This window comes from Hyla sarda, chromosome 10, assembly GCF_029499605.1.
Source record: "Hyla sarda isolate aHylSar1 chromosome 10, aHylSar1.hap1, whole genome shotgun sequence".
Classification (NCBI taxonomy): domain Eukaryota; kingdom Metazoa; phylum Chordata; class Amphibia; order Anura; family Hylidae; genus Hyla; species Hyla sarda.
This window is the reverse complement of record NC_079198.1, coordinates 113,178,952-113,194,949: the sequence shown is the minus strand read 5'-3', so window position 1 is coordinate 113,194,949 and position 15,998 is coordinate 113,178,952. Positions and strand designations below refer to the sequence as shown.

The 15,998-nt window shown below is 50.1% G+C and overlaps 1 protein-coding gene and 1 pseudogene across 2 annotated transcripts in view; one reads left to right on the top strand and one right to left on the bottom strand.

The window, feature by feature from the left end:
* KIRREL3 (kirre like nephrin family adhesion molecule 3) overlaps window positions 1–10,180 on the bottom strand; it is an 882,952-nt gene extending 872,772 nt beyond the window's left edge. For both annotated transcript variants that reach the window (XM_056542707.1, XM_056542708.1), the window contains exon 1: window positions 9,950–10,180. In XM_056542707.1, the coding sequence (XP_056398682.1) occupies window positions 9,950–10,019 (70 nt within the window). In that variant the 5' untranslated portion in view covers window positions 10,020–10,180. The remainder of the gene's footprint in view (window positions 1–9,949) is intronic.
* A 320-nt stretch (window positions 10,181–10,500) lies between these two features.
* LOC130293232 (proteoglycan 4-like) lies at window positions 10,501–12,234 on the top strand (annotated as a pseudogene).
* Window positions 12,235–15,998: the final 3,764 nt, after the last annotated feature.

Here is a 15,998-nt window from a genome sequence, read left to right as displayed (position 1 = left end):
CTTAAACTTACGGTTTCCATTAAAAAACATATAATTCAACAGTGTGCAAAAAATGTGACCAATGTCCAAATCCTGGCTCTGATCTCCTATTGGGGGGGGGGGGGGCATTACTCCATCCGCGGTGTCATAACCAAGTCCTCGCAGCCATTTAATAGAGTGTCCCATTTACCGATGAGCGGCCGCACTGACAGTGTGAATATTGATGACCCGGCCTAATGTGCGTATCCATTATTAATACAGATATTCAATATTAACAGAGCGCGCCGGTGACAGTTCACGCTTTCCGGCGAGAGAGCAATTTTTCGGGCTTGTCCATTGTTATTTCCCGCTGCCGTCTCTTCTCAGAAGCCGCCTGTCTCTCGCCGCTCGTCTCCTCCCCGCATCTTCCTGCCTTTCTTTTACCTGTGCGTCCCCCCCGCATCCATTGAAGCTGTTCTGTCCCCGTCTCCTCCTTTTCATCATCGCTCTCTCCTTGTTGCCCATTCCCCTTATTTGATCTGATGGCGCGTTTTATCTCTCTTTCCGTTTCTTGTCTATTTTTGACACATTCTGCCTGCAAACCTTTACAAAGGGGAGGAAAGCTGGATGAAATGTTAAGGGGGGAAAAGAAAGAGGCAGATCTGAGCCGCCGAGCGACAGCATCAATTTCCCTTCAGTAAGGGGGGATATCTGTGTTCTTCTCCCGGAGGGGACGGGATTGTGCGGCTCTGTAATTGGGGCTCACACCGCGACAAGAGAAGAGAATCCCCATCATGCTGCGTTATATCCATAGAACTCAATGTAGGGGCTTCAGGGTTATCCCCGGAGCCCACCCAGCAGTAATGTCAAGAGGAGACAGTGGTAAAATAATAAAGTCCTCACACCCTTATCCCACGTAACGTCCTCACACCCCATAACCCACGTAACGTCCTCACACCCCATAACCCACGTAACGTCCTCACACGCCCGCCTGTTATAGTGATGACCTCCATCTTACTGATAATGTAAATACTAAGGCGAAGTTCACACTTCTGTCTATGATAATCGTACAATAGAGGCCAAAATCCAACCGAATTTACTAACTGCTCATACTTACCCTCCTCTATTTGCCCTGCCTACACTTACCTTCATATAATAACACTGCTTATGCTAACTCTCATATACTAACACTGTCTACACTTACCTTCCTATACTAACACTGTCTACACTTACCTTCCTATACTAACACTGTCTACACTTACCTTCCTATACTAACACTGTCTACACTTACCTTCCTATACTAACACTGTCTACACTTACCTTCCTATACTAACACTGTCTACACTTACCTTCCTATACTAACACTGTCTACACTTACCTTCCTATACTAACACTGTCTACACTTACCTTCCTATACTAACACTGTCTACACTTACCCTCATATACTATTACTACCTACACTTACCTTCCTATACTAACACTGTCTACACTTACCTTCCTATACTAACACTGTCTACACTTACCCTCATATACTATTACTACCTACACTTACCTTCCTATACTAACACTGTCAGCACTTACCCTCATATACTATTACTACCTACACTTACCCTCATATACTATTACTACCTACACTTACCTTCCTATACTAACACTGTCAGCACTTACCCTCATATACTATTACTACCTACACTTACCCTCATATACTATTACTACCTACACTTACCTTCCTATACTAACACTGTCAGCACTTACCCTCATATACTATTACTACCTACACTTACCTTCCTATACTAACACTGTCTACACTTACCTTCCTATACTAACACTGTCTACACTTACCCTCATATACTTACTACCTACACTTACGCTCATATACTATTACTACCTTCACTTACCCTTATATACTATTACTACCTACACTTACCCTCATATACTATTACTACCTACACTTACCCTCATATACTATTACTACCTACACTTACCCTCATATACTATTACTACCTACACTTACCCTCATATACTATTACTACCTACACTTACCCTCATATACTATTACTACCTACACTTACCCTCATATACTATTACTACCTACACTTACCCTTATATACCAACACTGTCTATACATATGCTTAAATAATAACACTGTTTATACCCTGCACTCTCTACTGATCCCATATACTAACACCGCCTGCATGTTCCCCACTGTCCATACTTACCCTCCTATACTAACACCGCCTGCATGTTCCCCACTGTCCATACTTACCCTTCTATACTACCACTGCCTATAGTTACTCCTTTACCCTCTCAGCTATTACTTCTGGCTCAGTCTCTATTGCAGGGTTCTTAGGGCGCTATGTTCTTCTCTGAGAATCTCCCATGGACCACATGACCTCTTCATCTCACGTACCCCCCGCCCCGCCCCCCAACCTCCATTATTAGTACCCCTCTACTGTAGAGTCTATTGGAAACTTCTCTTCTCCCTGTCACTCATCAGCCACAATGGCGCTCATTTAGCAGACGCTGATGTTATTATTAGTTTTTCTTACCCTCATCGACTCCTAAAAGCGCCTGTTTGTACAGCTTGCTAATGCGTGGCATTTAAAACCCCGGTATCAGCGTTCCTGGAGACGTGGCTGTAACCTTCTCACTGATCATTTCTAGGGCTTTTTATTCTGTTCATGTTTTTACAGGCAAAACGCGTCTCTTTCTGATAATCTCCTTTTATGTAATATATCTGCACTTTGCTGAGTGTACGCGTCCCGATGATTGACAGATACAATGACCACAGAGACGATAGGGAGACGCTATATACCTGATGAGAAGAGTGGCTGTCACCGTACTATGTGAATGATGTGAATGATGTGAATTATGTGAATGATATAGGATGGGAGATTAAGGGGGGGGGTCATTCACTGTATAGATGGTGGAGCTCTAATGGGGGTCATTCACTATATAGATGGTGGAGCTCTAATGGGGGTCATTGACTGTATAAATGGTGGAGCTCTAATGGGGGTCATTCACTATATAGATCGTGGAGCTCTAATGGGGGTCATTCACTGTATAAATGGTGGAGCTCTAATAGGGGTCATTCACTGTATAAATGGTGGAGCTCTAATAGGGGTCATTCTCTATATAGATGGTGGAGCTCTAATGGGGGTCATTCACTATACAGATGGTGGAGCCCCAATGGGGGTCATTCACTATATAGATGGTGGAGCTCTAATGGGGGTCATTCTCTATATAGATGGTGGAGCTCTAATAGGGGTCATTCACTGAATAGATGGTGGAGCTCTAATGGGGGTCATTCACTGTATAGATGGTGGAGCTCTAATGTGGGTCATTCACTATATAGATGGTGGAGCTCTAATGGGGGTCATTCACTGTATAGATGGTGGAGCTCTTATAGGGGTCAATCACTGTATGGATGGTGGAGCTCTAATGGGGGTCATTCACTGTATAGATGGTGGAGCTCTAATGGGGGTCATTCACTATATAGATGGTGAAGCTCTAATAGGGGTCATTCACTATATAGATGGTGGAGCTCTAATGGGTGCATTCACTGTATAGATAGCGGAGTTCTAATGGGGGCATTCACTGTATAGATGGTGGAGCTCTAATGGGGGTCATTCACTATACAGATGGTGGAGCTCTAATGGGGGTCATTCACTATACAGATGGTGGAGCTCTAATAGGGGTCATTCACTGTATAGATGATGGGGCTTTAATTGGGGCCATTCACTGTATAGATGATGGGGCTTTAATGGGGGTCATTCACTGTATAGATGGTGGAGCTCTAATGGGGGTCATTCACTGTATAGATGATGGGGCTTTAATGGGGGTCATTCACTGTATAGATGATGGGGCTTTAATGGGGGTCATTCACTGTATAGATGATGGGTCTTTAATGGGGGTCATTCACTGTATAGATGGTGGAGCTCTAATGTGGGTCATTCACTGTATAGATGGTGGAGCTCTAATAGGGGTCATTCACTGTATAGATGGTGGAGTTCTAATAGGGGTCATTCACTGTATAGATGGTGGAGCTCTAATAGGGGTCATTCACTGTATAGATGGTGGGGCTTTAATGGGGGTCATTCACTGTATAGATGGTGGAGCTCTAATGTGGGTCATTCACTGTATATATGGTGGAGCTCTAATGGGGGTCATTCACTGTATAGATGGTGTAGCTCTAATGCAGGTAAATTACTGTATGGATGGTGGAGCTCTAATGGGAGTTATTCACTATATAGATGGTGGAGCTCTAATGAGGGTCATTCACTGTATGGATGGTGGTGCTCTAATGGGGGTCATTCACTATATAGATGGTGGAGCTCTAATGGGGGTCATTCACTGTATGGATGGTGGCGCTCTAATGGGGTTCATTCACTGTATGGATGGTGGTGCTCTAATGGGGGTCATTCACTGTATGGATGGTGGTGCTCTAATGGGGGTCATTCACTGTATGGATGGTGGTGCTCTAATGGGGGTCATTCACTGTATGGATGGTGGAGCTCTAATGGGGTTCATTCACTGTATGGATAACAGAGCTGTTGCTAGTCAGTCACAATGCAGCTATATTCACCATACGGAATAAGGTTTATATGTTTATATAGGGGCACAAATAGACTGGGAATGGGATGTCTCAGCATCTGTGACATAAATGAGAGATTTCTGCACTTCCCGTCTATAGGACATACACAACGGTCCTACAGACAGAATCTTCCAAGTCTGAAATGGCTGATAACAGCGGACAATAGATCGCAGTTACCTCATCTCAGTTTCAATTGACTGCTTCACAGATTCACAGGGGAGGTCAAAAAATGTTTCTGTTCGAAAATCAGCGCCATACCTGTCGGCAAATTTTGTGTGGTATTGCAATTCGGCTCCATTAAAGTGAACAAGGCTATTGTGTAATACTACATATGGCCTGGGGCAGGGATGGCGCTGTTTATGGTCTAGAAAGCAGCAACATTTTTCTAATCCTGTACAAGAAATGTATTTAGATATAAGACGTACGAAGCCAACTCACGGAGGCGAGTAATTTTATGTCCGCATGTCTGTGCACCATGCGACGGCTGCCAAACTGATCACATACCATCCCTTGTAAATAAAATGCATCAGTGTTTCCCAACCAGCGTGCCTCCAGCTGTTGCAAAACTACAACTCCCAGCATGCCCGGACAGCCAACGGCTGTCCGGGCATGCTGGAAGTTGTAGTTTTGCAACAGCTGGAGGCACGCTGGTTGGGAAACACTGCCCTACTGTACTGGGTCCCTGATATCCGTGCAGTTCCCATGGCTGGGTCTACAAACAGGTCACCAGCAACTTCCATTCATCTCCGCCGAGCCCTGGAAACTGCATGAAATCCAATTAGCAAGAAACAAAACGGCCGAATATCGTAAAGTGAATGCAAATCAGAGAAGTAAATGGAATTGTAAAAAAATATATATAAAAAATAAAAAACATTCGGTTTATGACACTGTGTTTGAAAATACAAACAAAAAATAAAAAACACTCCACTATGGAGGCCTAATGCCTAACATAGAGGAGGACGCAGGCGTCCCAGTGCACGGAGCAGACTCACGCCGGCCATCAGCCCGAGCTGCTCTAATAGACCGTCAAGATTTCCATTGCTAATGGAGCGCGCCTTCTTCCGAGTAACACATTATACTAATGATACAGAAATTGAGATGTGCACATGCAAACAGCCTGCTCCGAGACACGCCGAAAAGCCTGATCTACCGTAAAGGGCGGATTCACTCGGTGCTGAATGGAACCTGCAGAAATCCACGCACCTGCTGCCAAAACTAAATACCCTTTTGGATGAATAGAGCAGCGGTCTCCAAACAGTGGACCGCCAGATGTTGCAAAACTACAACTCCCAGCATGCCCGGACAACCGATGGCATTCCGGGCATGCTGGAAGATGTCGTTTCGCAACAGCTGGAGGTCCACAATTTGAAGACGGCAATGGCTATCAACCTTAATTCATTCACAGCCAATGGAGAAAGACCATCATTGCCCGTACCACAACTCCCATCCTATCTAGCCAACGACAGACTGATAACCTGGTCCATACAGGACTTGCAGTAAGGACATGACTATTGCCACAGGGCCAACTTTTTGGAGGGTCGAAGAGGGAAAAACGTATGCTTCATGGTCTAAAAACAGTTTTTCCCAAGCAGCGTGCCTCCAGCTGTTGCAAAACTACAACTCCCAGCATGCCCGGACAGCCAACGGCTGTCCGGGCATGCTGGGAGTTGTAGTTTTGCAACAGCTGGAGGCACGCTGCTTGGGAAACACTGGTCTAAAAGACTTCTTTTTTTTTTGTATATATATATATATATTTTTTTTTTGTTTATCTATACGCTTGAATGGTTTTTATTTATTTATTTATTTATATATACACAAAAAAATATATAAAAAATAAATAAAAATACTAAATATATAAATAAATAACAAATTTTAAATACTAAATAAATAAATAAAATACTAAATAAATACTAAATAAAATACTATATCAAATACAGTTAGAACCCATTTAGTGTATTAAGGCACATGTATTTCTATGGGACAAGAGGGTCAGAAGTAGGGACTGTCCTATCAGAAGAAGGACAATTGGGAGGTATGCATGGGGGGGGGGGAGCAGGGAAAGGGTTAAAGATTGAGAGTAAAGTAGAGCGCCGAGACTGTGTGAGGAAGAAGCAACAAAGAAGAAGACATGGAAGGAAACTCAAGTCATGACTCAGTCTTGACATGGCTCAGTCTTCTCGCTTTCTGCATGGTGGTCCCCATAGGGACCCCCCCCCCCCCTAATTCTTCAGCACTGATCTTGTATAGGGAATGAGTCATGATATCTAAATACCATGGCAGACTGGCTCGTTGGCACCCACCGGGGGGGTGCACATTCCTCGCCACCCCTTGTTTTTGGGATACGTCGCCCCTTGCCTGGAACGGCGCTGCCTTTCCTGTAAGAGAGCGCCCGCTCCATAAATAGACTGACATGGAGGCTTGGGAAGATTGATCAGAGAGCCGGGGAGCAGAGGAGAGAAAACCACTGCCTGAGAGAGGGGATGATTGACACCGCCAAAGAAAAACCCCCAAAACACGTCTGAATTAACACAACAGGCACATCTCCCCCCCCCCCCCCCCTCTTCTCTCCCGGCAGTAGATCCGTGGGCACATTAGGTCTTTCTAGAGACGCACCGGTTATTAATAGGAGCGCTGTGAGATCTTTCCATCCGCTCGGGAAGCTCGCCGCCGACCGTCTGACCTTCGCAGCCCATTTCCGAAGGCGGCGGAGAGCTAAAGCCTGGGATATACATACATATATATATATATATATATATATATATATATATATATACACCGGGGGGCTACGTCCTTAGGGAACTTATTTAATCCCCCCCTCCTCCTTCGAAGGGTTACGCCGGGTAGGGATTTCAAGCTGAATTTAAAGCAGGGCTGGAATTCCTTTCTTCTCGAGGGGATGGCGGAGCATCACCGGATAAACGGCGGTGCCAACCCCTATACAGTCACATTCACAAATACAAGTTTACAGTAAACTTCTCATGGCGTGTGCACAGTCTCCAAACTAGAAACCTCCAGCTGTTGCACAGTTTGTAGACCACAACCAAATACCAACGTAACGTAAAAGCAGCAAATAGTATCAATTACATGACAAGTAATAATGTAATACTCATGTGTTCTATGGCTCACAGTATATTGTTATATTGTCTATGACATAAAAGGGGGAGGCTGAGTTATTCAGGGGCCCTTATATTGTTTATAGCCCCCAATCCTGGCATACATAAGCAGCATTATATCCAGCGCCGCATATGGCAGCCTATAAATCATACATTTCTCATAGAGTCCCAGACACAGGTAACAATGTTACTTATTCATTCCCTGTCAATATCTCCGTAAACTTCATCATCTCGGCCCTGACGTTCCTCAAGAAGACAGTTTCTCATCTTGCTGCATTTTTATTGAAGTGCAAAGTAATAGAAGGAGAAGGCGAATGTGACAGCAGTTTCATTAAGTTGCTGATAACCCCCACACCCCCCCCCCCCACCACCACCACCAGTCCATGCCCAACAGAGAAATGCCCAAAAAAAAAATCTAAGAATCCATCAAATACACAAGAGCAAGTGCCCAGGCCCCATGTCATGTCTGGAAGCTGAGATATGTGGATACCATGAGCAGTACCAGGCTTGTTATATACCAATAGGGGAGGCTGGAGGTGCCCAGGCTGGAAATGGTTAAAGCCTTCTCGGCTGCCAAGGATGAGATGTGGGATTCAGAATGGGCTGGATGTCTGCATGACAGGCCAGAGATGGCACAAAGGACTGGATGCTCTACCCCAGTAAGCATTGTAGTTGGGCAGCAGAGAGAGCAATCACCGGTGCTGGTGCCAACCATCCCCTGCTAACTGGCACATTCTGCCCACAGACCCCCACACACATGGTACCCACCAGAGCTGCATCCTGGAGGGCACCTCACTCATTCTATAGGTTGCTATGATGCCAGGCAAACACCATACCAGGGTCCTGCTCTCTGATGTTGGCAGCTCTGCACATTGTACACAGAACTTGTGCTTAACCCTATAAACTCTTCATGATCACTAGTGTCTGGATGGACTTGTTTATATGTCCACTCTCCAGTGCAACAAGTGGTAGTAGTAGTAGTTGTGCCTGCTGAGAGTTGTCCTGGATGCCAACACTGTCCTGTATACCATCTGCTCCTGACACCTGTGTTCTGTGAAATAAATATATAGAGAGGATTCCCTATGTAGCTGGCACCCATCAGTCATCTCCAGCCTGGCACCCATCAGTCATCTCCAGCCTGGCACCCATCAGTCATCTCCAGCCTGGCACCCATCAGTCATCTCCAGCCTGGCACCCATAAGTCATCTCCAGCCTGGCACCCATCAGTCATCTCCAGCCTGGCACCCATCAGTTATCTCCAGCCTGGCACCAGTTATCTCCAGCCTGGCACCCATCAGTCATCTCCAGCCTGGCACCCATCAGTTATCTCCAGCCTGGCACCCATCTCCAGCCTGGCACCCATCAGTTATCTCCAGCCTGGCACCAGTTATCTCCAGCCTGGCACCCATCAGTCATCTTCAGCCTGGCACCCATCAGTTATCTCCAGCCTGGCACCCATCAGTCATCTCCAGCCTGGCACCCATCAGTTATCTCCAGCCTGGCACCCATCAGTTATCTCCAGCCTGGCACCCATCAGTTATCTCCAGCCTGGCACCCATCAGTTATCTCCAGCCTGGCACCCATCAGTTATCTCCAGCCTGGCACCCATCAGTTATCTCCAGCCTGGCACCCATCAGTTATCTCCAGCCTGGCACCCATCAGTCATCTCCAGCCTGGCACCCATCAGTCATCTCCAGCCTGGCACCCATCAGTTATCTCCAGCCTGGCACCCATCAGTTATCTCCAGCCTGGCACCCATCAGTTATCTCCAGCCTGGCACCCATCAGTTATCTCCAGCCTGGCACCCATCAGTTATCTCCAGCCTGGCACCCATCAGTTATCTCCAGCCTGGCACCCATCAGTCATCTCCAGCCTGGCACCCATCAGTTACCTCCAGCCTGGCACCCATCAGTTACCTCCAGCCTGGCACCCATCAGTCATCTCCAGCCTGGCACCCATCAGTCATCTCCAGCCTGGCACCCATCAGTTATCTCCAGCCTGGCACCCATCAGTTATCTCCAGCCTGGCACCTCTCAGCTGGTCCGAGTGAAATTCCAACAGGTGACCGTCTCCCCTGCAGCTCCATGGCCCCCACCCCCCGCCAGAGAGAAAGAAGCCAAAAACACTCAGAACCAGGGTCCGACCCGACGTGCCGGTACCGCACACAGAATGTGCCCGGGCTCAGCCGCCTCCATCCCGGCCGCACACAGCATCACCTCCCGCTCAGACACTGACCGCCGCCGCCGCCGCGACTTTGAAACTAAGTGCAGATGAGATCTCCTACCTCCGGCGATCAGCATCCAGATCAGGAGCAGCAGGTCCAGCCGAGCACATCCCATCCCCGGCAGCGCCATCCCGGAGCACACGGAGCGGAGCCCGATCCAACCTCCAGGCGGCTCCTAGTCCCGCAGTCAGCGCCCGGTACCTCAGATCTCCTCCGGCCGCCGCGGCTGTGGAGCGGAACACAAGCACTGGCGGAGCAGCCGCATCTCCAGACTCCGGGATCTCACAGCTCCGCTCCTCCTCCTCCAGGCTGAGCCCGACATGTGCAGGGGGACGGGCAGGAGCGCGCAATGAGCGGGTAGGGCTGTCACTGCCTGCGCACCTGCCCCTACATAACCTGCCCCTACATCACCTCCATTACCTGCCCCTACATCCCCTCCATCACCTGCCCCTACATCCCCTCCATCACCTGCCCCTACATAACCTGCCCCTACATCACCTCCATCACCTGCCCCTACATCACCTGCCCCTACATCCCCTCCATCACCTACCCCTACATCACCTCCATCACCTGCCCCTACATCCCCTCCATCACCTGCCCCTACATCACCTCCCCCTACATCACCTCCATCACCTGCCCCTACATCACCTGCCCCTACATCCCCTCCATCACCTACCCCTACATCACCTCCATCACCTGCCCCTACATCACCTCCATCACCTGCCCCTACATCACCTGCCCCTACATCACCTGCCCCTACATCACCTCCATCACCTGCCCCTACATCACCTCCATCACCTGCCCCTACATCACCTCCATCACCTGCCCCTACATCACCTCCATCACCTGCCCCTACATCACCTCCATCACCTGCCCCTACATCACCTCCATCACCTGCCCCTACATCACCTGCCCCTACATCACCTGCCCCTACATCACCTCCATCACCTGCCCCTACATCACCTGCCCCTACATCACCTGCCCCTACATCACCTCCATCACCTTCCCCTACATCACCTACATCACCTTCCCCTACTTCACCTACATCACCTGCCCCTACATCACCTGCCCCTACATAACCTGCCCCTACATCACCTCCATCACCTGCCCCTACATCACCTCTATCACCTACCCCTACATAACCTGCCCCTACTTCACCTCCATCACCTACCCCTACATCACCTCCATCACCTGCCCCTACATCACCTCCATCACCTGCCCCTACATCACCTCCATCACCTGCCCCTACATCACCTCCATCACCTGCCCCTACATCACCTCCATCACCTGCCCCTACATCACCTGCCCCTACATCACCTCCATCACCTGCCCCTACATCCCCTCCATCACCTGCCCCTACATAACCTCCATCACCTGCCCCTACATCACCTCCATCACCTGCCCCTACATAACCTGCCCCTACATCACCTCCATCACCTGCCCCTACATCACCTGCCCCTACATCCCCTCCATCACCTGCCCCTACATAACCTCCATCACCTGCCCCTACATCACCTCCATCACCTGCCCCTACATCCTCTCCATCACCTGCCCCTACATCCCCTCCATCACCTGCCCCTACATCACCTCCATCACCTGCCCCTACATCACCTCCCTCACCTGCCCCTACATCACCTCCATCACCTGCCCCTACATCACCTCCATCACCTGCCCATACAACACCTGCCCCAACATCACCTTCCCCTACATCACCTCCATCACCTTCCCCTACATCACCTTCATCACCTGCCCCTCCATCACCTGCCCCTAAATCACCTCCATAATCTGCCCCTACAACACCTGCCCCAACATCACCTTCCCCTACATCACCTCCATCACCTGCCCCTACATCACCTCCATTACTGGCCCCTACATCACCTCCAACACCTGCCCCTACATCACCTGCCCCTACATCACCTCCATCACCGGCCCCTACATCACCTCCATCACCTGCCCCTACATCACCTGCCCCAACATCACCTGCCCCTACATCACCTCCATCACCTGCCCCTACATCACCTGCCCCTACATCACCTCCATCACCGGCCCCTACATCACCTGCCCCTACATCACCTGCCCCAACATCACCTGCCCCTACATCACCTCCATCACCTGCCCCTACATCACCTCCATCACCTGCCCCAACATCACCTTCCCCTACATCACCTCCATCACCTGCCCCTACATCACCTCCATCACCGGCCCCTACATCACCTCCATCACCTGCCCCTACATCACCTGCCCCTACATCACCTGCCCCTACATCACCTCCATCACCTGCCCCTACATCACCTGCCCCTCCATCACCTGTCCCAATATCACCTCCATCACCTGCCCCTCTATGACCTGCCCCTCCATCACTTGCCTCTACATCACCTATATAATCTGTCCCTCCACCTCCTGCCCCTACATCACCTCCATCACCGGCCCCTACATCACCTCCATCACCTGCCCCTACATCACCTGCCCCTACATCACCTCCATCACCTGCCCCTACATCACCTGCCCCTACATCACCTGCCCCTCCATCACCTGTCCCAATATCACCTCCATCACCTACCCTTCAATTATCTGCCCCTCCATCATCTCCATCATCTTCCCCCACCATCACCTGCCTCTGCATCACCTTCATCATCTGCCCCTACATCCCCTACCCCTCTATTACCTGCCCTTCCATCACCTTCCCCTTCATCACCTGCACATACATCACCTGCCCCTCTATCATCTGCCCTGCCATCACCTGCCTCTACATCATCTGCCCCTCCATCATCTGCCCCTCCATCAACTGCCCCTTCATCACCTTCCCCTCCATCATCTTCCTCTACATCACCTGCCCCTACATCGCCTCCATCACCTGCCCCTACATCACCTCCATCACCTGCCCCTACATCACCTGCCCCTACATCACCTGCCCCTACATCACCTCCATCACCTGCCCCTCCATCATCTGCCCCTACATCACCTGCCTCTACATCACCCTGCCCCTCCATCACTCTGCCCCTCCATTCCCTGCCTCTACATCTCCTGCCCCTCCATCATCTGCCCCTCCATCACCTGCCCCTCCATCACCTCCATCACCTGCCCCTACATCACCTCCAACACCTGCCCCTACATCACCTCCATCACCTGCCCCTACATCACCTCCCTCACCTGCCCCTACAACACCTGCCCCAACATCACCTTCCCCTACATCATCTTCATCACCTACCCTTCAATCATCTGCCCCCACTATCACCTGCCTCTGCATCACCTTCATCATCTGCCCCTACATCCCCTACCCCTCTTTTACCTGCCCTTCCATCACCTGCCCCTTCATCACCTGCACCTACACCACCTGCCCCTCTATCATCTGCCCTGCCATAACCTGCCTCTACATCATCTGCCCCTCCATCAACTGCCCCTCCATCAACTGCCCCTTCATCAACTGCCCCTTCATCACCTGCCCTTCCATCATCTGCCCCTCCATCCCCTGCCTCTACATCACCTGCATCACCTTCCCGTACATCACCTCCATCACCTGCCCCTACATCACCTACCCCTACATAACCTCCATCACCTGCCCCTACATCACCTCCATCACCTGCCCCTACATCACCTCCATCACCTGCCCCAACTTCACCTTCCCCTACATCACCTCCATCACCTGCCCCTACATCACCTGCCCCTACATCACCTGCTCCCACATCACCTCCATCACCTGCCCCTACATCACCTCCATCACCTGCCCCTACATCACCTCCATCACCTGCCGATACATCACCTGCCCCTACATCACCTCCATCACCTGCCGATACATCACCTGCTCCCACATCACCTCCATCACCTGCCCCTACATCACCTCCATCACCTGCCCCTACATCACCTCCATCACCTGCCCCGACATCACCTCCATCACCTGCCCCTACATCACATCCATCACCTGCCGATACATCACCTGCCCCTACATCACCTCCATCACCTGCCCCTACATCACCTGCCCCAACATCACCTGCCCCTACATCACCTCCATCACCTGCCCCTACATCACCTGCCCCTACATCACCTGCCCCTTCATCATCTTCCCCCACTTCACCTCCATCACCTGCCCCTGCATCACCTTCCCCCATATCACCTTCATCACCTGCCCCTCTGTGACCTGCCTCTCCATCACTTGCCTCTACATCACCTATATAATCTGCCACCCACCTCCTGCCCCTACATCAGCTCCATCACCTACCCTTCAATCATCTGCCCCCACCATCACCTGCCTCTGCATCACCTTCATCATCTGCCCCTACATCCCCTACCCCTCTATTACCTGCCCTTCCATCACCTGCCCCTTCATCACCTGCACCTACATCACCTGCCCCTCCATTACCTACCCCTCTATCATCTGCCCTGCCATCACCTGCCTCTACATCATCTGCCCCTCCATCATCTGCCCCTCCATCAACTGCCCCTTCATCAACTGCCCCTTCATCACCTGCCCCTCCATCCCCTGCCTCTACATCTCCTGCCCCTCCAACATCTGCCCCTCCATCACCTGCCCCTCCAGCACCTGCCTCTACATCAACTGCCCCTCCATCTCCTGCCCCTCCATCACCTGCCCCTCCATCACCTGCCTCTACATCACATCTGCCCCTCCATCATCTGCCCCTTCATTACCTGCCTCTACATCACATCTGCCCCTCCATCATCTGCCCCTCCATCTCCTGCCCTCAATCCCCTGCCCCTCCATCCCCTGCCCCTCCATCCTCTGCCCCTCCATCCCCTGACCCTCCATCCCCTGACCCTCCATCACCTTCCCCTTTATCACCTGCCCCTCCATCATCTGCCCCTCCATCACCTGCCTCTACATCACATCTGCCCCTCCATCATCTGCCCCTCCATCACCTGCCCTCCATCCCCTGCCCCTCCATCCCCTGCCCCTCCATCCCCTGACCCTCCATCCCCTGACCCTCCATCACCTTCCCCTTTATCACCTGCCCCTCCATCATCTGCCCCTCCATCACCTTCCCCTTTATCACCTGCCCCTCCATCACCTTCCCCTTTATCACCTGCTCCTCCATCACATGACCCTCCATCAACTGCCCTGCCATCACCTGCCTCTACATCACCTGCCCCTCCATCACCTGCCCCTCCATCATCTGACCCTCCTTCCTTGCCCCTCCATCACCTTCCCCTTTATCACCTGCCCCTTCATCACTTGCCTCTACATCACCTGCCCCTCCATCACCTGCCCCTCCATCATTTGCCCCTCCATACCTGCCCCTCCATCATTTGCCCCTCCATACCTGCCCCTCCATCCCCTTCCCCTTTATCCCCCGCCCCTCCATCACTTCTATAATTTGCCCCTCCATCTCACCGATGCCTATGCTCCTATTGTTAGGGTCACTTCTAGGGGACTGGACACGGCCGGGGCGGGTCATGGTGACCCCAATATACATTATAATATATGAGATCAGTGAATAATCCTCCCGTTGCTTTTATATTTAGCAGCTTGCAGAAATATTTGTAAATAGTCTCATACAATGAAGTCATGTGTAGCCTGCAGTACCACATTTCATCACTGTCATGCCAGAAACCTTCCATACACCTCAATGCAACAGCGCCCCCAGCACCGAGTTCTACAGCAGCCACAACACTCTGGAGCTAACAAAGCCTTGGCTTCAGGATTAACTAATACTGTACATTGTTCCGCAAAAAGGAGACACTAACATTCCATCACCTTATATACAAACTCCTAATATACAGATATGAGATAGATATCAGATAGATAGATATGAGATAGATAGATATGAGATAGATAGATAGATATGAGATAGATGATATATAGATAGATATGAGATAGATAGATATGAGATAGATGATATATAGATAGATAGATATGAGACATATAGATAGATAGATAGATATGAGATAGATAGATATGAGATAGATGATATATAGATAGATGGATAGACAGATAGATAAACAACAAATAAACAAAACAGCTCACCACATCTTATGATAATATCAAGATAATAAAAAAGAAGTCGATCTAAAGGGGTACTTTACTATTTTAAAAGAATCTCTCAGGATAGGAGATAAGTGTCTGATCGTGGGGGGCCCACTGAAACCCATGCCCCCA